The 24,774-nt window shown below is 40.4% G+C and overlaps 1 protein-coding gene across 3 annotated transcripts; it reads right to left on the bottom strand.

Annotated features, from left to right (window-relative positions):
- Positions 1-330: 330 nt before the first annotated feature.
- On the bottom strand, positions 331-24,088 carry LOC102314143. 3 transcript variants are annotated; one of them, XM_042214192.1, is made up of 12 exons: positions 23,885-24,088; positions 22,227-22,300; positions 19,545-19,743; positions 18,842-19,043; positions 18,588-18,756; positions 15,530-15,623; positions 15,407-15,442; positions 15,251-15,304; positions 14,983-15,110; positions 12,141-12,276; positions 1,349-1,419; positions 331-752 (listed from the first exon to the last, which is right to left on the bottom strand). In XM_042214192.1, the coding sequence occupies exons 3-12, from the start codon at positions 19,738-19,740 to the stop codon at positions 522-524; spliced, it is 1,317 nt and encodes a 438-aa protein (XP_042070126.1). In that variant the 5' UTR covers positions 19,741-19,743; positions 22,227-22,300; positions 23,885-24,088; the 3' UTR covers positions 331-521. The 3 variants fall into 3 exon arrangements, with proteins under 3 accessions (XP_042070126.1, XP_042070127.1, XP_005947650.1); XM_005947588.3 differs by lacking the exons at positions 331-752; positions 1,349-1,419 and adding exons at positions 11,147-11,546; positions 11,839-11,909 and having other exon boundaries at positions 23,885-24,087; XM_042214193.1 differs by lacking the exons at positions 12,141-12,276; positions 14,983-15,110; positions 15,251-15,304; ... (5 more) ...; positions 22,227-22,300; positions 23,885-24,088 and adding exons at positions 2,449-2,581; positions 2,935-3,062; positions 3,235-3,288; ... (4 more) ...; positions 7,481-7,679; positions 9,690-11,317.
- Between the last annotated feature and the right edge of the window lie 686 nt (positions 24,089-24,774).

The raw sequence follows: 24,774 nt of genomic DNA, 5'->3' as shown, positions 1-24,774 counted from the left end.
TTTATTTCCAGCCTTAATCATCATTCATGTTTTTAAACATTCTTTTTTTATTCTAATTGAAAAACTGTTCCACTTGTTCCCTCACATAATTTCAAACCTTTAATAACCAGGAATTTAAAAAATATTTATAAAGAACTTATTAAAAAGAAAACTCAAAATGAACATGAAGAGGTTGGAGACCAGATGATTAAAGTGGGGTCTGCAAACACAAAGAATCCAAGAAAACCATCAAATTACAGGAACCATGACATAAACTATAACAATAATGTAAATAACTTAATAAAGGTATGTTACTTTAATAAAATGTGAATTCTGTTGGTTATTTTTGTCTTTTTGTCTCTTTGAAAGATGACAGAGTGAAACAAGAAACAAAATCAGAGTGAGACATTGAAATAAAGTTCACCAATTGTTGAATCAACCATGGACATCAAAACTATGCTGTATTCACCTGACTGGACACTGAACCATCACAAGCATCGGCTGCTGTAAAAGCACATTAACAAAGATCACAGCAGCTGACATTAAGGGTTTGCTGTGGGCTGCATCAGGCTGAGTCCCTGCACAGCGAGGCACAGAACCTCCAGCAGAACCTCTGGGGGCAGCTCGGGCCGGTCCCAGCCGTCACTCAACTCTTTCAGCTTCTGATCGTTCAAACAGATGAACTCGGCCGCCCAGCGGAGCTCCCCTCCCTCCTGCAGGGGGACGGGCAGGGACTCTGGCAGTGTGGCCCGACCGTCCTTCAGACCATCCACCTGGAGAAGCAGAGAGGGAGCTGTTCTCAGATCAGATTCAAACATGAGGAAGACTCCGCCCACAGGCTGCTGATAGTGGGCGGAGCTGCTGTTGATGTGCTTTTACACGTGTGGGATTTTCTGTTTAGTTTTAGTTTATTCTTCTTCATTACAAAAACATGATAGACGATGTTTTAAGGCAGCGGTCTCCAACCCCCGGGCCTCGGACCGGTACCGGGCCGCGAGAGTGAGGCTCAGGTGTGAAATGTATGGTTTCAGGGTTTTTATCTGTTTTCAGCGTTATTTTGTTATCGTTTTTATCGTTTACTCGGTTTTCCTTGGTCTTTTCACGTGTGTTATGAATAAATCTTCCTTTTTTCGGTACCGGTACTAGTTTTATTTTGTTGTATTTATCCGCGACACCTTAAAGGCCGGTCCATGAAAATATTGTCGGCCATAAACCGGTCCATGGCGCAAAAAAGGTTGGGGACCGCTGTTTTAAGGTGTCAGATTACACATGTTCAGTGTGCTGAGTCTGTAGGATAAGGTGTGATGAGGCTGGCAGCTGTTGAGAGGAGCATGTAGATGAATGCAGATGAATGAGTGAATGAACCCACCAGCTGGTTGAGCACTCTCAGAGTGTCTGGACTGCAGCGGGTCAGAAGTGGCGGCACTTCATCTGGCAGAGCTGCACAAACATGAAGAAGAAAGACAAAGTTTGATGACGATGTGATGAACTGAAACACTTTGCTTCAGATGTGTCAATAAAACTGTGAGCTGAGCTCTCACACACTCCCAAATAACACCTGAGCTCACATACCACACCTCATGTGGAGGATCTACATGTTACTGGATGGGATAAATGTCTCAGAGCGGGTCATCTGACTCGGTTCACTAACCAGGTACCTAAAGCTGCTCACCCTCTCCACTTCAAGTCTCCTAATTGAAGTTTATCCGGGGCTTCAAGCTAGGGGACTTGAAGTGGAGAGGGTGAGCAGCTTTAAGTACCTGGGCGTCTACATCAGTGAGGACCTCACCTGGACACTGAACACCACACAGCTGGTCAATGGCTGCATTTCCTAAGGAGGCTGAGGAAATTTGGTATGTCAGCCAAGATCCTCAGCAGGTTCTACAGCTGTGTTATGGAGAGCACACTGACCAGCTGCATCTCTGCATGGTACGGCAGCACTACTGCTATGGACCGCAAACACCTGCTGACAGTGATAACAACTGCCAAGAATATCATTAGGACTCCACTGCCCTCTCTGCAGAGTATCTACCATCGCAGAGTCTAAAGGAGAGCTGCCTCCATCCTCAAAGACCCCACACACACCCAACACGGACTGTTCACACTTTTGCCCTCGAGACGAAGGTTGAAGTGTGAAATCCAGAACATCCCAATTCAACAACTCCTTCTTCCCCACTGCCATCAGACTCTTGAGCAGCTGACCTATTTCAACAGTAATACTATTTTTTGCACATCAGGTCATCTTGCATATTAAGCTCATAGCTCTTTTGCACACACATTTATTTCACTCTTAAATTTTGTCTTCATTTATTTATTTATACTATTTGTATTTTATCTGTTCTATTTCTATTTGTATATACTAACTGGGCATCTGTGTGTGGACAGCAAAGAAAGAATTTCATTGCACAGAGAAATGCTTTTCTTTGTACAGATGACAATAAACACTTTGAATCTTTGAATCTGACTTACTGTGCAGAGCGCTGACCAACATATGAACAGCATTCTGCTCACTTGTGGAGATGTTTGAGACATTGAGAAGGTCCATGAAGGAAGAGACAGCCTCAGACTCACACTCAAACACTCCATTACTGCAATGATCCAGCTGAGAGGAGCAGAGGATTATGATTATTATTAATATTATTGTTAATAGTCTTGTTCTGGAGCATACATTTGTAGAAAGCAAGAGCTGGGGGTGGGCTACAGAGCAGCTTCCAGATGGGAGGAAAGTGACACACAGCTTGGCAGCGTGGTGTACCTGAACTAAAGCTGTGCTTGATTTAAGATCACAAATACAATCAGCAGGTCTGTTCTTTGTTCAGATAAACGAATAAAAAATAAGACAGGCCTGCTGTCCATCTGCCTGTAAGAGAGAAGTTTCCACCATTGCATTAACTGATAAAGACGTCAGTGAGAGATGAAACCTGATGAGGAGCTTTTTGTAAATATTCTCCTTACTGTTTTATCCAGCAGAGAGAGATTGTCTCCATCCTCAACGAGCTCGCTGAGTGTTTGCAGCAGATCACAACGGGTCGACTCAGGAAGATCTGCCAGCGGCTGCAGTAGATCTTCCTTCATCTCTAGTTCTGCAGCAAACAAAGAAACAGCAGCAACTAGCTGACCACACTGTCAGTACATGAAAACAGAGTTTGTGCTGGAACCAGCAGTTTGTTAAACAGCAGGTCTTAAATCTCTAAAGATAACAAACTGATTATTTCAGAACTGTGAAGAGCTCAGCAGATTTAAACACACACTTACCTTCTTTTACTTTTTTCACAGTTGGATTGCTTACGTCATCACAAAGGAGCCAATCTGGAAACAGATCTCAAAATGATTATCACCAGAAACTCTGAAAGTCTTTACTCTTACAAAACTGAACCACAGACAAACACACATTTTACAATAAAAGTCTGGACAGACCGACTCTTTGTTTATTAGTGATATTCAACTAATAACTATACTTTATTGCCAAAAGTCACTCGTCTGACATGACACGCATGTGACATCCCATTGTTAATCCACTGGGTTTATTATGATGTCGACTCACCCTTTACAGATAAAAAAGCTCTCAACTCTTCTCAGCCTTTCAACAGGTTTAAAAGTGTTTATGGGAATTTTTGCCCATTCTTCCAGAAGCACATTTGTGAAGTCAGACAGAGGTTTTCAATAAGAACGTCTGACACACAGACTCTGCTCTAATTCTTCCAAAATGTTTTCTATCGTGTTGACATCAGAACTCTGTGCAGGCCAGTCAAGTTCTTCCATACCGGACTAACTGATCCATGTCTTTATGGACCTACTGTGCGCATTTATGTTGGAACGGGAGGGGGCTGTCCCCAAACTGTTTCTACAAAGTTGGTAGTAGGAAGCTTTCCAAGATGTCTTGTTATGTTGACGCACTAACACTTCCTTTCCCTGGAACTAAGGTGCCAGGCCATGCTGCTGAAAAACAGCCGAATACCATAATACTCGCTCCATCAAACTTTATACTAAGCACAATGCATCCAGAGAAGTTCTTGACAGTATTTTTAATTTCTTCTTCTTCAATAATTTTTCAAGCAATTTTTCCACACTAGCTACCTCCTACTGGAACGCCAAAAAAGACCTCTAGGTACCGTTCAAAAAGACACTGAAAGACAGTCAGTTGGTTTTCAACATTAAAATGTTTGCTGGTTATTTCCTGCAAATTGTATCTGCAGAAAGTAAAACTCTGAAGGTACAGACTCTGTGTAGAGAGCACTCTCTCCTGGGATAATGAAATGTGAGCACCTTTGTGTCTGTCTGTGAAGTTTTTTGGCTATTCATAATTATTTTTGGTGTGGAACCAAAAAAAAAAAAAACAACCCAAAAAAACAAAGCTCACAGTCCAATGAGGATGACACTAAGCATAGGTCTAATCGTGGTTGGTTGAAATGTTCACCTGAACAGGAAAAGGAGGGATTTATGACAAAGAGCGAAACAGCATAAGGACTTTTTTTTTTTTTACTGATGTAAGCATTTCAATCTGGAAAGTGTCTGATTTTAACTCTGATGTTGAATAAATAAACTGAATAAACTCAGCAGTCTAAAGTGAAAGCTCGATGCTCCGTCGTCTTTGGTTTACAGTTTGATACAGATGTTTTTCTCTTAGTAACATTGAGTAACTGTGAGTGCGACTGTAAATACAAATATGACAAAAAAAAATTTTCAAATTTGCAAAAGAAGAAAAGTTCAGACACCCAGTGACCTACCGAGTAAACTACGAGTCCACGGCTCACATGAGATCTCTAAATGAGAGAAAAAGAGAAAGACTACTCAGTCACACACACACACACACACACACACACACACACACACACACACACACACACATTAAACACAGTGTTGTGCTCTTACTCAGTTTCTCATTCTCTATCTTTATCTCCACCAGGCTATAAGCAAAGATGGATTTTGCTGGCACAGTGAAGCTTGTCTCCGCCTTACTGCTCCCCTGAAGAAATACAATATTATTATTATTATTTAGACCAATAATACATCTTTACAATCACAACGAGAGGGAGACAAGGTCAGAGAATCTTTACTATGACTTTGAGAGTTCTGGAGCTGATGACAGCAACAGATCCACAGCAGGCAACCCCACACGAACCACAGACATAGTCAGAGAACTGGAGTTATAGTAAGTAACAACTATTTTGACTATTTGCAAATGATTTCTCCTTCTGCTCAGTGTTTATTGGCGGTTGACAAACAACGTATTGGTGCATTACCCCATCAAGTTTATCGAGTGTGCACCAAAATGTCACTTAAAGATTAGATCCGATCATACAAATGCATTTATCAAAGACAACTAAACATTGCCTGATAACTGTTACTTCTAGAAATACTTCTCAATAAATCAATTAACTCTAGTTTCAGTTTAATTCTGTTTAGGTTTTGAATCAGTGGTCTCATTTCAAAATCGTTTCTATATGTTCAGTGTTCCCACATGGTCACTTTAACAGTAGAAAGTTGTATTTATCGCTCTTTGTCACTCATGCCTATGTCACTCTTTTACTGCACTGTTCTCACATGCCACCAAACCTGCAGGTTAAAGCTTGTTTAATGTCCAGTCACAGTGAGCTGTGTCTTCTTACAATCAGCTCCACCAGATATTATCTGGACAAGTTCAGACCTGCAGTGCCACCTAGGATAAATAACACCTCCAGCCACGGTTTAAGTTCAGTGCCAGGCTTTAAGCCTTGTTTAGTCTGCATTTCTTCACTGAGCCTGAAGGAACATTGGGGTGACAGAATAAGTGTCCAACCCTCTTTACACATGAGACATGGATAAAGGCTTCAAACACTATGTCTGTAAATAAACCAAAAACATTGGCATATTATGTACTGATTATAACAGTCAGAGAAGTCTGCTGTTCATGGTTGTTGAATTTCAAATAAACTACCTTAGTGCCCCACCTAGCAGGTTTGTCTCCTTACAGTGGCCCTGAAATGACTCCTACAAGGTCTTGGTTTGCCCTAAAACAGTCTATGGGTTCCTGCATGTGAAGATCAGAAACAGATACTCTTGTCCCTGCAGACCGCTGAATTCACTCACTCACCTTTGCAAAGACACTCAGCATCTTTACATAAGAAGTGAAAATGGAGCCATCAGTCGTAGACTTTCTAATAATTTTGACAGGACTGGAGTTGTAAACTATTTGAGAGACAAACATCAGTTTATCCTTCTCTTTCAGTCCCAGCAGGTTCAAGGTATCCTTGTGTATTTTCCTGGATTTAAAAGGATCCAACACAGAGGAAAAATTAGCTTTTATTTTGAAAATACACAAATAAATAAATAAGCAAAAAGACAGACGTACCTGCCCTTGAATCTGCTCACCACAGTTTTAACATTGGCCTTCTTTGTCATCATGCTGACGGGCTGAACCAGTCCATCCACAGAACTAGTGCTGGCATTAATATAAGCTTCACCCACATTACTGCATTCTCCACCTATACCTCCACTCCCACTCTTCTCTGTAGTGATCCTAAAGTCCTCTACCAAGACTTCCTCGGTGTAATCTGGCAGGAGAATGGAGCATCATTTTTCATACTCGGTTTCATTTTTTTCTGTTTCATATGAGGTCAGCATGCTGTCATGCAGGTCAGCTCAGTGAGGGTGAACTGTTTAGGAGACACAGGTTCATGAGTGGCAGGGTTAGTGGGCTTAGAAACCTTCTATTCAAGGCTTTACAGTGCTGGGTCTTTTTTTACTGTGCATAATCAAGATCTGGAAATATGTGTTTTCACTTTACATTCTGAGGGGCTGTGGCTTCGGCTTCTTTTGGCCAATTTGCATGATTGACATCTCTTTTGAATTGTTTCAGCCAAATGAATCACAGCAATGTGGCATTGTTCATGTCAGTTCCACTAATTAGAAATTACAAGGTGAAAAATACACATGACCCTAAATTACAACACTTGCCCTGTAACAATCAAATGTCTGTAACTGGGCAGAGAATGGTGATTTTTAACGGAAACGTCTCTGAGGCATTGTGGAAGATGGAGTAAGGAAGGAAACATTCTGTAGTGCCAAATGGATGTTTACACATTGGAAATAACGAGCATGGTAAGCCCGATTTTCATGTTATTGATTGTCGATTATCAAAAATATTATGATCTTCTTTTGTGGCTGGTTTGGTGAATTTTTGTCACATTGTGATGAAACTTGCAAACCATCCTATCTTTGTGAATATGAACTACAAGTATACTTTGATAGGTAAAGTTAAGTGGTAAACAATCCTACTTAAATTTATGCTGGAATTATTGTGTGAATTAATGTGCATAAATTATGTATGATGGGATGGTATGCCGGAACACCGGGACTTTTATTACCATGTCCATGTTACAGACGATTAAACGGGAACTTTGCCCTCTTGCTCCCAGTACCAGGGGCAATGGAGGGTAAATTTTAAACTGTCTCCTAAACAGCTCACCTTCCTTCATAGAACCATGGTTACTCAGTAACGCCTTGTTTCTTGATAACGTACCTGGAGAGAAGTTTTCTTCCTCGGTGAGCTCGGGCAGGCTATAGTGTATCACTTTGTACTTCTGTACCGGCCAAAAAATTCCCTCAGTGACTTTGACCAGAGTCAGTAGATCCATTTTACAGTTTAAGTTATCATTAGAGATGAGGTCTGTTCCTCCCAGCGTCTGGACAAATGCTTTGGCTTCAGCAGCAAACATCTTCTGTGGAAACAAGAATAACATTTCTGTACGTCAGCACAGAAGATTTCCATTTTTTTCCTACATTTATGGCACAGCAAGATCTTGAGGAAAGTAGTTTCTAGTTATTTGGCAGGTTTAGATGCATCAGTCAAAGCAGATGACTCAGTTAAAATATAATCAACAAATAAGAATTAACAGGGAAACTGAGATTAAAACACTCAGGGGGTGTCTGTATGGTTGGTGCAGATTTTCATACCAGGTGCCCTCCCTGATGCATTGCTACGAATTATATGTCATAACAAATGCACAAGCAAAAAGATAATCCAAGCAAATAATTTCATTTCGCTGGCGCAATTACATTTCTCTACAGTTTCACGCTTTCTGCATTTGTAGAGAAATCCTGCTCGCACGACTACATTTACTTTTGACAGTTTGGAGGCGGAACCTAAGGCAGGACGGGGTCACTTTGATGGACACCAGATTACTCAGCTCCCTGTGGGTTCAGGCTCCACTGTAATATTTCATCCAGATAATGTTTGGGTCCTCTGAACAGACAGACTGTGGAGTGGACTGGAGAGCAGGATGTGACAGGCTGTCATTTGGTAAGTAGCTCATTGGTCTGAACTAGTGTCTGATAAACAGCTGTTGCATCATGCTTTGGAAATCTAAAGGCTCCTATTACTACATTACACACAGTGATTGTAGCTGCTGTGTGACAGGTGTGCTAAGTTGGAATGCTTTGTGGTTATATCTGTAGTTACCTAAATCCTTTACTTATATAAAAGTAATAATACTATATTTATGTACATTCTGTAAAAGTACATTTTACTTAAGTAAAAGTACAAATATTATTCATGAAAATAATTCAATTATATATCATCGTTGAGTAGTTAAAGTGTACAACACAGCTGGAGCTAATTCACTGAAGCTAAACCACACAACAATTTATTAGCTGATTTATATTTTATATTAATCTCATTCTGCTTAGACTTCATAATGGAATATGTGCATGAATAAATACAATAAAATAAATAAATGAAAGCATCTGTGCTACACACCAGTCTTGAGGATTTTGCGACTTTTTGAAAGTAAGTTTGCCAGGTTAATACCTCCTCAAAAGTCCTCCTCAAAGTCAAGTGAGAGTTTGATGCAGCGCTGTCTCAACATAACCAACACTCAAAAGTCTCTGAATCTTTCTGAGGTTATAACAAAAAGATGATGTCATAACAATCCGTAGTTTTGTCATTCAGAGCGAATTTGCTCACACAGAGCTGATCGCCTGCACGTCTTTACTTCTGAACCACTCAGCTTCTTCAAGATGCTCCTTTTACCCCGATCATCTCACAAGTTAAAGTCATCAGTATGCAGATTTTCCACCGCCTTGTTTTAGCCCACAGTGGTATCACTGTCAGAGGCAATGAGTCTGGGAATAAATGTATTTGTGTTTGTTTTTTTAATATGGCTTTACATGTATTGACTCCTGCAGTAAAAAATCAGTAATGATCTCACTGATGGCATTGCTGGAAGCTAAATGACATCTGCTTGCTTTTCCTTAGTGTTCCTGCATGTGCATGTTAATACAGGGGTGCACTTACAAACTGCTCTAAACAGGATCTTCATCACTTCTCATCTGAGCAGAAATAAGATATTTTTCACATTTGATGCTCTCTTTGTGGGATTATCCAGTAACATGTTATAAAGGTTATGGCATTTACTTTGTTAGTAATACGAATGAATATGATGACAAGAATTGAGATACTGAGATTTTATAAATAATAAAATCTGCTCCAACTTCATCACCTGCAGAATCAATGTTATGCAGAGCTGATGCATGTAAAACCAAATATGATGTTCAATACACTCAAATATGCTTTACCTACTGTTTGATTACTGTTTAAATGTGTGCATACATGCAGATGGATCTGATATAATTTTGAACTGTTCATCAGGCTGTAAGCATGTAAAACTTTTTCATGCCTGTGTCCTGACAGCAAAGTTAACGTGAAACATGAATCTTAAAGAGTTTCTTACCTCCGGCAGATTTTCACACCCAACAGCTAAACCAGTTCAGACAATGAATCACTGCACAGTCACACGTGTCAGGGTCAGGTCAATGCAGAGTGCAACAGCTGGAGGTCCCACAAAGCAGCAGGAAGCTTCTTCTAAAAAGAAAATTTAGTTTAAACTCTGCGTTTAACAGATTTAAAACCAGAGAGGAAAACAACACAAAGCCTGTGTTTGAGTCTCTCAGCTGAAAATATGCTGCAGTGTCTGTGAAGAGCAGCAGGGCGTGTGCTGAAGACGGTAAACACGCTGCAACAAAAAAACCTGTTGGCTCATTTTACAGCAAAAAAACTTCACAGAAAACCTGTAGGAACCTGTGAGACTGCTTTTTTTAAACTCTCTCTTTATAAACAATAGATTCTTCAGTAAAACTGTCACTGACTGCTGATTACTCTGGTAATCTCTGTCCAAACATTGAAGGACATGACTGTGCATGCAGCAGCTTGTAAGTTCTGCTGAACTGTGACGCAGCAACACAATGTTTTTGTTTTGTTTCTTCAGAAAAGTGAAACAAAGAATGTATTTAAGTTGGGCAAATCTACATACTGTGCTCTCACTTCCTTATATACTGAAGTTTTACTTCAAAATCACTTCAGGAAAATCCCGAGGTATACGGTGAAAATGAGACTCCCACTCATCAATTTTAACAGCAGCGTTTTAACTTTCGTTAACATGAGCTCCACAGAGTGATCTGAACCTGTTGTGTCGACCTTACAGCAGCGCTGAGTCTCCTGTTACATGTTACATGTCTTCAACCCTGATTATAAGAAATATTAGCATAGTATGTTTTTTTAAGATGTGTAGACTAAATCCTGTTTCAAATTGAGTTCAACTTTCTTCAGAATTGCAGATGCAGCATTTTTCCTCATGATGGCGCCGGTAAGTCTCCTCTCACATCTCTGGAAACTCCAACAAGCCACAAGAAGTAAATGTTTTAAAATGTGAGTAATAATGAGAAACCCTAAAGCAGAACTGAAAATCCGTCTGATAAATTAAATCTTTCATTAAAGGTTGCTTGGACTGAAATGTTTTTTTGATGGTTGAAAAATAAATGACTGTAACGTTTTCCAGATGGAGATCTGCAGGATGAAACCATAAACACAGAAAGTCCTCTTAAAAAGGGCATAAGGTTCAGTCCAGACTCTGACCCTACAGTTTCTATCGCCTGTTTGTGAGGACTGTCTCTGGAGCAGAAGGCACAGTGTTTAGCCTCCTTCTCTGCATGCTGTCACTTCTTTTTCTTGTCTCTCAAGTACCAAATCTGATATATGATATTTCAAGAGATTAGTTCTATATCAATATTGTAAAAATAACTAACAGTAAACAAGCATGGAAACAGGGTCAGGGGCACAGAGGAGGGAACAGGACAGAACATAAAGGAGTGCAGCAAAAACTAATAAAATATTAAAACCATGAGCCGAACATAAAAGTATGAAGTTTTATTTATTTAAAAATATATATATATATATTATTAGATTATTCTTTTTATTTTTGATCTTTGACAGATGAAAGTTCAGGAAACAATGGCAGAAACGTTCAAAGATGCAGAACGCTGCTGTGAAAACAGGTTAACAAAGATCACAGCAGCTGACATTAAGGGTTTGCTGTGGGCTGCATCAGGCTGAGTCCCTGCACAGCGAGGCACAGAACCTCCAGCAGAACCTCTGGGGGCAGCTCGGGCCGGTCCCAGCCATCACTCAACTCTTTCAGCTTCTGATCATTCAAACAGATGAACTCGGCCGCCCAGCGGAGCTCCCCTCCCTCCTGCAGGGGGACGGGCAGGGACTCTGGCAGTGTGGCCCGACCGTCCTTCAGACCATCCACCTGGAGAAGCAGAGAGGGAGCTGTTGTCTGATCAGATTCAAACATGAGGAAGACTCCGCCCACAGGCTGCTGATAGTGGGCGGAGCTGCTGCTGATGCGCTTTTACATGTGTGGGATTTTCTGTTTAGTTTTAGTTTATTCTTCTTCATTACAAAAACATGACAGACGATGCTTTAAGGTGTCAGATTACACATGCTCAGTGTGCTGAGTCTGTAGGATACGGTGTGATGAGGCTGGCAGCTGTTGAGAGGAGCATGTAGATGAATGCAGATGAATGAGTGAATGGACCCACCAGCTGGTTGAGCACTCTCAGAGTGTCTGGACTGCAGCAGGTCAGAAGTGGCGGCACTTCATCTGGCAGAGCTGCACAAACATGAAAAAGAAAGACAAAGTTTGATGACGATGTGATGAACTGAAACGCTTTGCTTCAGATGTGTCAATAAAACTGTGAGCTGAGCTCTCACACACTCCCAAATCACACCTGAACACCTTTATCTCAGCCCCACCACCTCCAGCTCACATACCACACCTGATGTGGAGCATCTACATGTTACTGGATGGGATAAATGTCTCAGAGCAGGTCAGCTGACTTACTGTCCAACGCGCTGACCAACAGGTGAACAGCATCCTTCACAGCAGTGGAGATGTTTGAAATATCGAGAAGGTCCATGAAGGAGGAGACAGCCTGAGACAAAGTGCCTTCAAATGCTCCATTACTGCAGTGATCCAACTGAGAGAAGCAGAGGATTATTAGTAGTAGTATCAGAGCAGGGTGGTGTTTAGTCATGGAGAACATAAAACTACAGTTATGTCCATAAATGTTTGGACAGAGACAACTTTCTTCTAATTTTGGTTCTGTACATTACCACAATGAATTTTAAATGAAAGAACTTAGATGCAGTTGAAGTTCAGACTTTCAGCTTTAAGTCAGTGGGTTGAACAAAAAGATGCATAAAATTGTGAGGAACTAAACCATTTTTAACTCAATCCCTCCATTTCAGAGACTAAGTATTTGGACAAATTAAATAACTGAAAATAAAATGTTCATTTCTAATACTCTAATGCTGACAAACCTTTGCTGGCAATGACAGCCTGAGGTCTTGAATTCATGGACATGCTGTGTTTCCTGCTTTTTGATGCTCTGCCAGGCCTCTACTGCAGCGGCATCCAATTTCTGTTTGTCTGTGGGCCTTTCTGTCTGAAGTTTAGTCTTCAACAAGTGAAATGCTCAGCTGGATTAAGATATGGTGGCTGACCAGGCCATTCAAGAATATTCCACTTGTTTGCTTGAATAAACTCCTGGGTTGCTTTGGGTGTAGGTTTTGGTTCATTGTCAATCTGTATTATTAAAAACCGCCCATTTAATTTGACTGTATTTAGCTGGATTTGAGCAGACAGTATGTCTCTGACCTCAGAATTAATTCAGCTTCTTCTGTCCTGTGTCACATCATCATTAAACACTAGTGTCCCAGTGCCCACGGCAGCTATGCATACCCAAACCATCACACTGCCTCCATCGTGTTTTACAGATGTTGTGGTATGCTTTGGATCATGAGCTGTTCCACGCCTTCTGCATGCGTTTTTCTTGTTCAAAGAATACTTTTCCAGGACTGTGTTTGTTTGGTTTTTTTGAGCCTTTCTATTCTTGAGTCTTATGAGTGGCTTGGACCTTGCAGTGAACCATTTGCATTTACTTTCATTCAGTCTTCTCTTTATGGTAGACGGTGTTGTTCAGTTGGCTGGATGTTGTGAGGTTATGACCTCACAGCCCACTGCCCAGTTTCAGTCATTGTGCAAATTTACTGTTTATAAGATTGGGGAAACCTGCAGCCAGCTGAGAGTGAAGAAGTCACTTGGATGAGTGACAAAATGTTTCTTCCACTGAAAACACTATGTCCAGGTGAACAGAATCCCCTTTTTGGGATTTCCTTACCTGGATGATTGAGCATGCATCAAGACATGAAATGAAGGGGTTTCTCTTCCCCATGGAAATGATTCTGTGATCATCCACCACTATTGTCTTCTGTGGACCTCCAGGTCCAGGTGCTGAGTTCACGAGTGCTTTCTATCTTTCTCAGGATGTACCAAACTGTAGTTTTTGCCACTCCTGATATTGTAGCAATTGTTTTTTTCTTCTGTTTTTTCAGCTTAAGGATTGCTTGTTGCACCTGCATAAAGAGCCGCACCTTGTTTGTTCGCAGCAAAATCGTCAAAATGCAAGCACCACACCTCAAATGATCTCAAGGCCTTTTATCTGCTTAACTGACAATGACATAACAAAGGAATTGCCCACGTCTGCACATCAAGTAGCCTTTGAGTCAACTGTCCAATTACTTTTGTAATGTGTATACCCTCAAATGAAAGCTGAGAGTCTACATTTATGTCTGTTATATAACTATAATTGTAACATGTTTCAGTTAATGGGTAAAAGAAAAACTTGTGCCAGTGTCCAAATATATGGCCCTAACTGTACCTGCTGTCTGTAAAGCCCCAAGCCTGTTGTCAGTATTGGTTGTTGGGCCTGTGCATACATGATTGATAACCAGCAGCATCCATGGTTCCAATAGCTGAGAAATATCAGTAAAGAGCTTTTAGAAATATAATTAAGCAGCAATAACTTTAAGCAATCCTTTTAATCAGTTTCTCACGTTGAAGTGGAGCAATTTTGCTTCACTCTTCTTAGTGCACTGAGGTTTGTGAGGATTTATTTATGCACAGGATTCTTAAGATCCTGCCACTCTTACAGTTTTCAGAGATGTGCTGATGTGCTCTGATCATTGACCTAGTTTTGATCTAAGCTTTAGCTGTGGGACAGATGGCCTCACATTTGAATCTTGAATACTCTGGTTATGGAGGAGTTTACAGTTTACTCTGTTCAGCTGCTTAGACATCTCAGCTGTGTTCTTGGAGTCTTGGAGTTTGTTCAGAAACAACTTTGCAAACCTAAGCTGAGCTTTTCCGTTCTTTTTAGAAAGAAGAGGCTTTCTTCAGGCAACCCTTCTGAACAAACCCCACATGTTCATTCTTTTTCTAATTTTGCTGTCATGAACTTAATCATTTAACCTAAGGCCTGTGGAGTCTGAGATGTAGCTCTTGGGTTTGTTGCAGTTTATCTGAGGTTACATGGTCTGACCTGGGATGTCCACTGGTAGGGTAACTGTGGCACTGTGTTAACACACCTGAATGCACCAGATCAGCAAACTGCCAAAATCTTTGCTTTTATACAGGCACTCTCCTTTGCTGATAATCCGCTAGACTGGTGCTTGTTTATTCTTGTGGAACCTTCACTCTCACGTGACTGCCTGTTTAACCATCTCTTGACTTTTTGTTCCTTGCAGTAACTGATGAAGAATCAGTTGAAGAATTAAGATCAGTGGGAGATGAAACCTCATGATGAGCACAAAGAAGCTTCAGATGTTGTAAACATTCTTCTTACTGTTTGCTCCAGCAGAGAGAGAGTATCCCCATCCTCAGCAAGCTCGCTGAGCTTCTTCAGTAGATCATGATGGGCCGACTCAGGAAGATCTGCCAGCGGCTGCAGAAAAGCATCCTTCTTCTTTAGTTCTGCGGCAAACACAGAAATAGAAGAACTGATACGATCACACTCAATAAATTAAAGCAGAGTTTGTGCTGTAGGTCCCAAACTCCAAAAGCTTCACTCTGATTAATTCAGAACAGGGAAAAGCTCAAACTGTCAGACACACCTTCTTTAATCTGTTGTAGCACCGCACTCTCTATGTCATCGCCAAAGAGTCCATCTGAAAACAGACCTCAAGATTATTAAAAGTGAGAAAGACTTCATGTTGATGTGAACATTAAGACAAACATGGCATCAACTTCAACCACACACAGCAACATACCGAGGGCACCTCGAGTCCAGGGTTCACACGAGATCTCTAAATGAGAGCAAAGGACAGAAATTATACTCAGTAACACACACACAAACACACACACATGCAATCAACACAGTGTTGTGCTCTTACTCAGCTTCTCATCCTCTATCTTTATCTCCACCAGGCCGTAAGCAAAGGTGGATTTTTCTGGAACAGTGAAGCTTGTCTTCTCTTTTCTGTGGCCCTAAAAACATTTGTTTTTTGTTAAATTACATAACTGATTGTACATAACTGCACAATCAATACACAAGCATAGAAGAAACACTATCATTGTTCTCCATTTGCCACACAATTTAGATGATCTTCAGTCCATTTCCAAGAGTTTTGGAGACCTTTGGTCTGAAGTTGCTGAGGTGAAGGGATCAGGTTTACAACAGACTGTTTGAATTCTTCCAAACATTTTAAAGAGCTGCTGCAGCGTGAACACCCAAATTCTAAAGCTGCTGCCCTCTTGTTGTTGGAACTGACAGCAGCCTTTGACGTGGTCGACCATGATATCCTGCAATAACAGCTGGAATCATATGATGGCCTAATAGCGTTTGCTCTTCAGTAGTTTTGGTCCTTATCTGGAAGGACTTTTTATGTCAACATGGGCCATCACAGCTCCAAAATAGCCCCCCTTAATTATGGTGCACCTCAAAGCTCTAGTTTGGGTCCTGCCTTGTTTGCACTGCATATGTTGCCACTGGGATCTGTTTTCTCACAGTACAACCTTTCTTCACTTTCTTCTTTTTTCACTATTTTGGAGATGACTTTGAGATCTATCTTGTCACGGTTTGCCGGGGCAAGCCGTGTGAATAATAATGGATCCAAAACTGCAGGCTGCTGAAGTGGAGGGTGAGTTTATTTGCAACTAAAAGGTACAACAGACAGCGTGGCGAGGAACAGAACGGTGAAAACTCTAAACTGGGAAAACTAAATAAAACACTAACCGGAATACGAACGTGACATGCAGGGAGAACGACCAGAGAATCAACACAGAAGGGTGGAAGGGAAATAACACAGACGAACCAGCAACTACCATGACAGAAAACACAACTTAAATACATCTAGAGAACACAGGGAGATTACACGCAGGTGGGGAACACAGCTGGGAGTGATTATCGTGACGAGACTAGGGAGGCAAACTGAAAACACTCACATAAGACGCAGACCTTCACAATAAAACAGGAAACACATACAAGCAATGACATAACACACCAACTTAACACAGACTGGGGGACACAGAACATAGGAACATGAACAGAAGAATACAAACACTCAAGGTAACCAAAACCACAGAATACTAATAGACTAAACATAAACACGGAGTCACAGACTCCGGACCATGACATATCTGCCTTTAAAAGCAGGGACAGGCCCACTTCAGTTATTATTATGTTGCCTTGATAGTGTTAAACAGTGGATGTCTTTAATTTTTTATTTATTTTTTTATTAAATGAAAACAAAACAGAAGCTGTCATTTTTGGTAGCTTCATTAAGCCCATTGACTGCAGTCCAGGCCCCTTATCCTCGTATTGTAAGACAGTGGTTAAAAACCTCGGTGTGTACCTTGATGGTTGCTTTAAACTGTGTAGGCAGGTGAGTGCAGTAGTCCAATCCTGCTTTTTTCATTTAAGACAGCTAGCCAAGGTTAAGCCGTACCTTCCAGCTAATGTCTTTGAACGTGTTATTCATCTCTTCATTACTTACAGACTGGACTACTGCAATTCTTTGTACTTTGGTTTGGACCAGGCCCCTCTTTATCGTCTCCAGTTGGTCTGAAATGCAGCTGCTCATCTGCTAACTGGCACTAAACAGAAGAAGCATATTATCCTGGGTTTGGCCTCTCTACATTGGCTCCCTGTTCCTTACAGGATCCAATTTAAAATTTTACTTTTTGTTTTTAAATCATTTAACGGCCAAGCGCCTTCTTACCTATTTGACCACCTTTATATTTATGCTCCAGAAAGAACCATGAGGTCCAAACTAACCTTAACTATTCAACAGACTAAACTTAACTATCGTGGACACAGAGGCTTCTGTGCGGCAGGTCCCAAACTCTGGAATTGCCTTCCTCTTAATATTAGATCTGCACAAACATTCAAACATTTTAAATCGTTACTAAAGACACACACTTAAGTCTGGCTTTTAACACACTCTGACCTAAACATTTTTGGTTTTAACAGCCTTAGTTGTTGCTGTTGTTTTAGTTTTTTTTAATTGCTTTTCTATATTTTACTGCATCACTGCATTTTATTTATTTTAGTGGCATTTTACATTGTTAAGCACTTTGTGCAGCATGGACTGTTTGGAAATGTGCTATATAAATAAACTTGACCTTGACCTTAAATGTTACACACAGCTCCATCAGATGATGTCTACAATGGTTCTTGCTGCAGAGCATCTGTTTATGTGCCACTCTCCGGTAAATAATCACATCACTCTAATAAAATGACCTGGCTACACCACGGGTCAGGCCTGGTGCCAGGGTTTACAGTGCTGGGTATTCTGCCTGCTTGTTAGCATTGCAGTGTAGGAACCAGGAAACCGTGGAAAACGTGCTCTGTGGCAAATGCTGTTTTCTAAATAGTAATTTGAGAATTATGCTCTTCATAGTTGTTGAATTTTTACACAATACTTATTTTTATGACTTTAACCAGTCTGCTACTCAGGAGTTTATTTTTGGGGGGTTATGCAGGAACTTATTTCTTCCTCAAATGTGGCCTTGAAATAGGCCTGCCAGGGACGTTTATGTCCACAAATAGCCTTTGAGTTCCTGAAGTGGAACAAAGTGAGTGGAGTCCTGCGGAAGTGGATTGGATTCCCAGAGTCCTGATGACCGCAGAATCAGTTTTGATTAAACAATGAGGCAGAAGTTACCAACAGTCTAAATCTGACAGAGAACTGTGGCAAATTCTCCAAAATGCTGAAGAACCGACCATTCACGTAACTTACAAACAGAGGAACTGAATACATAAAGAATTCCTGATTCAAATTCATTAACTCGATCACTTTAATCACTACAGACGAATCATGCTGCACCTGCACTCTGGACAGTTTGTTCTTCACAAACAAGTAATCAATTCATTACCAATACAGCTCAAACATGAGTTACTGAAAACAAAGCTGAGCCCAGAATGTCTTCATCCTTTGGAGATTCACTCACCTTTGCAAACAGACTCAGTATCTTTATGCAGGAGGCTAACAAGGACCCATCCCTCGTGCACTTTCTAATAAGTGTGACAGGAGAAGAGTTGTAAATTGTCTGGTGAACAAAAGCCAGTTTATCCTTCGTTTTCAGTGCCAGCAGGTTCACTTTGTCTGTTTTTATGGTCCTGGAAACAGGAAGCAGCAGCAGAGAGTAAAAAGGTTAGCGCATGTTTGGAAAACAACGATCGCTGAGCAGAGACAGAGCCCTACCCGTCACTGAGCGCGCTCCTCAGGGCTTTAAGGTCGACTTTCTTCGACATCATGTTGACGGGCTGAACTAGTCCATCCATGCTGTCAGCGCCTGCATTCACTTCAGCTTCATACACACCAATGTCTTTTCCACCTAACCCTCCTCTCCCGCTCGTCTTTGTTGAAGTCATGAAATTACTCACAAAGGGCTCATCTGTGCACTCTGGAGGGAGAAAGGAGCATCACTTACACATGATACAGTCGTTCTATATATTATGAGGTCAATGTACCACAACACACAGGTCAGCTTAATGAGGGGGAGTTATTTAGGAGACAGAGGCACACCCACCACCACCTCTGGTATAACTGGAGCATAAAGACACACACTCCCAGCTGATTCTCCCTTCTGTGGATTAAGGAATGTATTAGTTCACTGTGACACTGGTGAGCCTGTTTGCCTTGCAGGTCACAACCCATCATCCTCTGTCTTACTTTATCACCCTTCCTTTCTTTCTGGCAAAAGTATGGACGATGAGGGGCAGAGATGTAGGCCCTAGCACCAATAGCTGGCCCATCTGAATAAGATAGATTCTGTGAATTAAGGTCAGCATGTGAACTACAGTATTATATCATCATCACCAGGCCAATGGGACTCAGTCAGAAAAAGGTGTATTTATATTGTGTGACACAAAATATGTGTGTGTTTATGCATCTGAATACACACCTGGGCTGAAGTCTTCCACCTCCATGAGCTCGGGCAGACTGAGTTGCATTATCTTGTACTTTTGCACTGGCCAGAATTTTCCTCTGCTGACTTTGACCAGAGTCAGCAGATCTACTTTCTTGATTAGGCTCTCATTATAGATGAGCTCTTTATCTCCCACCTTGTCAATCAGTTTTTTGGCCTCAGCTGCAAACATCTTCTGTGGAGACAATAAAACAAACACAGCTGTTTTCAATTCACTGCATGGATTTCTTAATGGTTAATTTGCAGATTTATCCAACTGCTGCAAAAATGATCACTTTTCCTGCGTCCAGGAAAAGATAGGACGCTGTCTAAGATGCAAATCTAAAAGAATGCAGCCATTTGCAAATCCTTATAACCCAATATTTAATATAAAAGCGTAAAAATAAAGCTATGTTTCTCTGATCATTACCAAAACATTACAGTATGGAGCCACTCAAAATGCTAAAAGTTCCACATATTAAACACTGAAACTGAGAAATGAAACTGAAAAACATGTTTAAAAATAGAGTAATAGAAAAATATATAAATCAAGAATGAAAAGAGCAAAAAGGAGAAAAAAAAAACAACCTCTTGATTCTTTTGCTTTGATGTAGTTACTTATCTAAGGTGGAAAGTTTTTTTTTTTTGTTTTTTTTTGTTTGTTTGTTTGTTTGTTTGGTTTTTGCTTTGTTTTATTATTTTCTTCAAGCCCTGTGTACAGGAGCTGCATACAAAAAGATATTTTGTGAAAAGGGTTGGCGTAATAAGCAAATGCTTCAGCCAATACCTTTTGATTAGCCTTGTCTCATGCTTTCTTTCTTTATGGTAGATTTTTGTTCTGTTTTCACTGTTTGTTTGTTTGTTTTTTCACTGTTTTCACTGAGATTTGAATTTGAATGCTAATCAATAAAATCAAATCAAATCAAATCAAATCAGAAATGTTGTGTCTGTGAAAGGTATCTGATTACAGCACGTCACTCAAAACCATCTGAAAAACAGCCACAATTTATAACCATTTAAATATTTCTATTTGTGTCTCTCAAACCTTTAATGTTCCCGTTCTCTATGACAGTTATCCTAAAATGTTCCAATTCTTTCGACCATTTCATACAAATAGGAGTTAACCTCCAGTGAACTGTTTTCATCAGCATCAGTATTTTCCTAATCGCCTATTTTATTTATCCACAGTTCACTGAAAACATCAGAATGTTGTGATAGGAAGTTGAAATTATAATCAAATCTAAGTAAATTTATTAACAGGTTCAGTAAGGAAGCTCATTAATCCTGTTTTATACTCTTTACATTGACTCCCAGAAGAGATAACAAGCACTCCACGGCCAGGCTTCAGCCTTATTGAACACTCTGCTGCTCACAGACTCATCGTACCAGATGGAAGCTGGAGGAGAACGCAGCCTTTCAGTCTGTGGCTCCAAGACTGAAACGTTTTTGTTTAGTCAGGTTTTTCTGATGTTCACTCTATTGATCAGCTGAAACACTCAGTTTATTTAAATCCAGGTTGAAGACTCACCTTTCTCAGCTGCATTTGAATAAAGCACCAAATCCACACTTTTAAGCTTAAATTTCAAAACTTACATTAACTACTGATTTTATCTATTTCTGATTTTATCTGTTTTGATTTTATATACTGTTTTGTTTGTTTGTTTGTTTGTAAGTGGGTTTAGAGCTCTGGGTAGCTCCCCAGCTGGGTCTAGACTGGGTCTAGAGAGTATTTTAAATTCAGGGAATTTAAAATAGAAAGTAGCTCGTCCACAGAAGGACTGGTAGCTCCCCTTACGATAAGGGTTCAGATCGCGCGAACAGGTGTGAAATGTGTGTGTTTAGTTAGTTTGTTTGTTTGCTTGTTTTAATCAATTTTAAATCATGCTTTTTATTTGTTTTTGTTTCTAATGTCTCTGTAAAGCACTTTGAATCACCTTGTTGTTGAATTGTGCTATACAAATAAATTTGCCTTGCCTTGCCTATTCTGCGGCTCAACTTGTTTTTCTATAATATATTATTTTACTCTATTTTGTTGTACAGTGCTTTTTCTGTGTGTTCTAAAAAGACTTTACTTTCTTAAAAATAGAAATGTATGGTGCTGCATCGACTCCTACAAACACTGAACCCTCTCATTCTCTTCAGCGATGACCTCATGGTGGTGTGATCTGAAGGTTTTCTGTAGTTATTACTAAATTATTTCAATTCTAAATAATTTCTCATCTTATTCAGATATGTACAGTCTGCTCTGAGCAGAGACTTTGTCACTTAATCTGCACATACAAGTGTTTCCTGTGCAGATGTCACACAGCGCTGAAATATCTTCATTATCTCATGTTTAATCTATGGTGAGATATCTGCATTTTTACAGACACAGAGTTTATAATCAGCTGAACTAGTTTTTAACAAAATACAAGTGTCTCAAATGATGTGTTCACTGATCACACAGCAATCAGGAAACCCATTAGCGCTACAGACATAAACAAGCTTAAGCTCAACAGGGATGCACACGCTGATCCTTCAGTAATAAAGCGCTGTTTCACCTGCACTGCAGGATTACGACTGTAGCTTACAGTGGTGGGCGCAGACACCACTAAAACACCTTGTTGTTTTGGTGTCACTCTGCTGCCTAAAATAACACGAGGTAAGCTGAAACACAGAGCTAGGAAACACTAGTCTTACCGTGCTCGTCCTCAATGCCGATTAAACTGTTGTTTCGCTTTCTCTGCAGCTTCAGGAGTATCAGGGTCCTCGACCTACAGGAAATGAGTAGTGTGGTGTTTTTAACCTCAATGCCTGCAGAGTTCAACAGCTGAAAGTTACACTTTTCAAAAACAGCTACCCTCAAAGGCTATAAATTTATTATAAATGACACCTTATTGCACTGATCATATAAAAAGCCATGCTAAGAAATCATATAAAAGCCTTGCTATAATCTGCCTGCAGTGGTTCTTTTATCTGTGGCTCTTATCAGGATAAGAGAAAACAGAAGTTGTCAACTGAATTCGTCTGCCTGTTGTTTATTAACTGCTGATAATCAGCTGCATATCAAAGAAGTGCATGAGTCTTTTAGAAGGAGGATGCATGGCCTTCACTCAGTGGGTTCTTAAAAAAAGGCTGGGTGTGGAAAATTAGTCACAAAGTTCACAGTTTGGGTGTTCGCATGAAAAAGGGAACCTGAGTGGTTATATGAAAAAAAAGTTTCTAAATAAACTTTAAAAACAGGAAGTGAAAAAAACCACCAACATAATAGGAAATGCTTGAACACCATTAAACAGTCAGTAACATCCTCTGACTGCACGCTTAACTGCTTATTTCAGAAACGTGGTTTGGGATGTGGCGTCTGATTTCATCATGGATTCTTTGATTAATGAGCTTCCAACTCTTGTTAATGGAGCCGTTCACTAGTACGATGAAGAAAATACTACATTTCAAAGGCCAATTATTAGTATTGTCACTGAATTATTGCATGGTAAATATTTCTGATGATGGACTCATATTGTTTGTCAGCAAACAAATAAGCAACTTAAAACTTTCCTTTGACGCAAAAAAATAAAGCAAACGAGAAGCTGAGAGCGCAAAGCTCCAGCGGGCAGCATTCACCCTTTAAGGAAACAGTATTCATCTGTTCTCTCTTGTCTTTTTAAACAGACTCCATCAGCGCTTGAATGTAACAAACACAGTTACTGTCTGACTATCGACACCAGGTTACATCAGGATGAACCACATAACATTAACAACATTACACACAAATATCGTGTGGGTGTAGGTGATGGATGATAGGTACTGATTAATAATATTACACTACAGTATATTTCTACCTAAGCAGGAAGCTCATTCTGTTTCTGCTTTCTTTAAACATATATCACATTTAACACATTTTTGAGAAACTTGAAAGAAAGGCGCATGTGCAATGTAAAAGTGAGGTCAGAGGTCAAATGACGTGACATGTCTATATAATGACAACACACAGCACACTTGTAAGAATCATAGCCTCTAAGTTCAACAGCTTTTTGTCCACTTTTGTGGGGAAAAAAAGCAAATTTTAATCAGAATTCATTAAAATCTCATCGTGTTACAGACAGAATGACGGCACACCCACAAACACTACCAAGAACGTCTCTATCAAACATTCATCAAATTAAATGATATGATTTTAATTGGTGTCAGAATTGTGTAGAGTCACTGTGTTATTTTCATTTTTAACACCTGCACACATCTAAGTATGAAAAGTAGACTACAGGTAACAGAAGATGTCAGCAGGTCTGAATACAATGCTGCGCCAGGCTGACTGAAAGGAAACATGATGGTGAAAATGAATCAATAAAAGGAAAACATACCAGAAGGCAGGCGATGTCCGAGCTTCAGCTAAACTCGAAGCAAACACAGAAAGAATCGGGCAGAAGCAGACACGTCAGGAGCTGCCATCACACTGGACACTGTTATCATCCATCTGAGACAGAAAGAAGCACTTATGCAAATCAAGAGGAGGGAGGGAACTCTGAGCCACAGACGTTTGGGTGTTAGTAACATAGTGTTAAAGTTAGACCCGCTTGCCTCAGCTCAGCTCTCCTCTCCCATCTTTACATCCCATCACAAGCTGACACATCCGCTGTGGATGAAGGTGCAGCGTCATTAGCAGATCAGGGATTTTAACCCAGAGTGAGACTTTATTGTGTTGGGAGACTTTAACAGAGTCAGAATGAAGAAACTTTTTCCAAAAATACTATCAGCTATCAGCAGATTTTCCTTTTTCCTACAGGAGGCGGTCAGACAGGACGTTACAAAGTCCTCCCTGTAAGCTGCCAGCTCATGGACTGAGCCGTAAACAGGAAAAAGTGACTCATGTTATTATCAACGATCACATCCGTCCAGCCCTGCGGCTGCTCTGCTTGTTACCAGGGCTGGACTGGGACAAAAAATTGGCCCGGGCATTTTGACTAGAGACCGGCCCCCCAGGTGTTATAGGAAAAGCCATAAAGCCTTTGAATGAAAACAGACGCTGTTGTGACAGTGATGTACAGTCTTGTTGGTATATGTATGATTTCTATACATTTTACGTCAGATAAAAACTTTGGTTGTAATCTTCAGATAATTATTTAATAACAGACATTTTAAATGAGAATAAGAACATATTTCTTTGCGCCCCCCTTTTCCCTGTTAATGCCCTACCTGGCCCCCTGGCAACACTTTGCTAGACTCACCCCTGCACAGTTACCAGCTGTCAGCT

The sequence above is a fragment of the Haplochromis burtoni genome, unplaced genomic scaffold (assembly GCF_018398535.1).
Source record: "Haplochromis burtoni strain Fernald_Lab_line unplaced genomic scaffold, NCSU_Asbu1 Contig_528, whole genome shotgun sequence".
In the NCBI taxonomy this organism is placed as follows: Eukaryota; Metazoa; Chordata; class Actinopteri; order Cichliformes; family Cichlidae; genus Haplochromis; species Haplochromis burtoni.
This window is presented reverse-complemented; position numbering and strand designations above follow the sequence as displayed.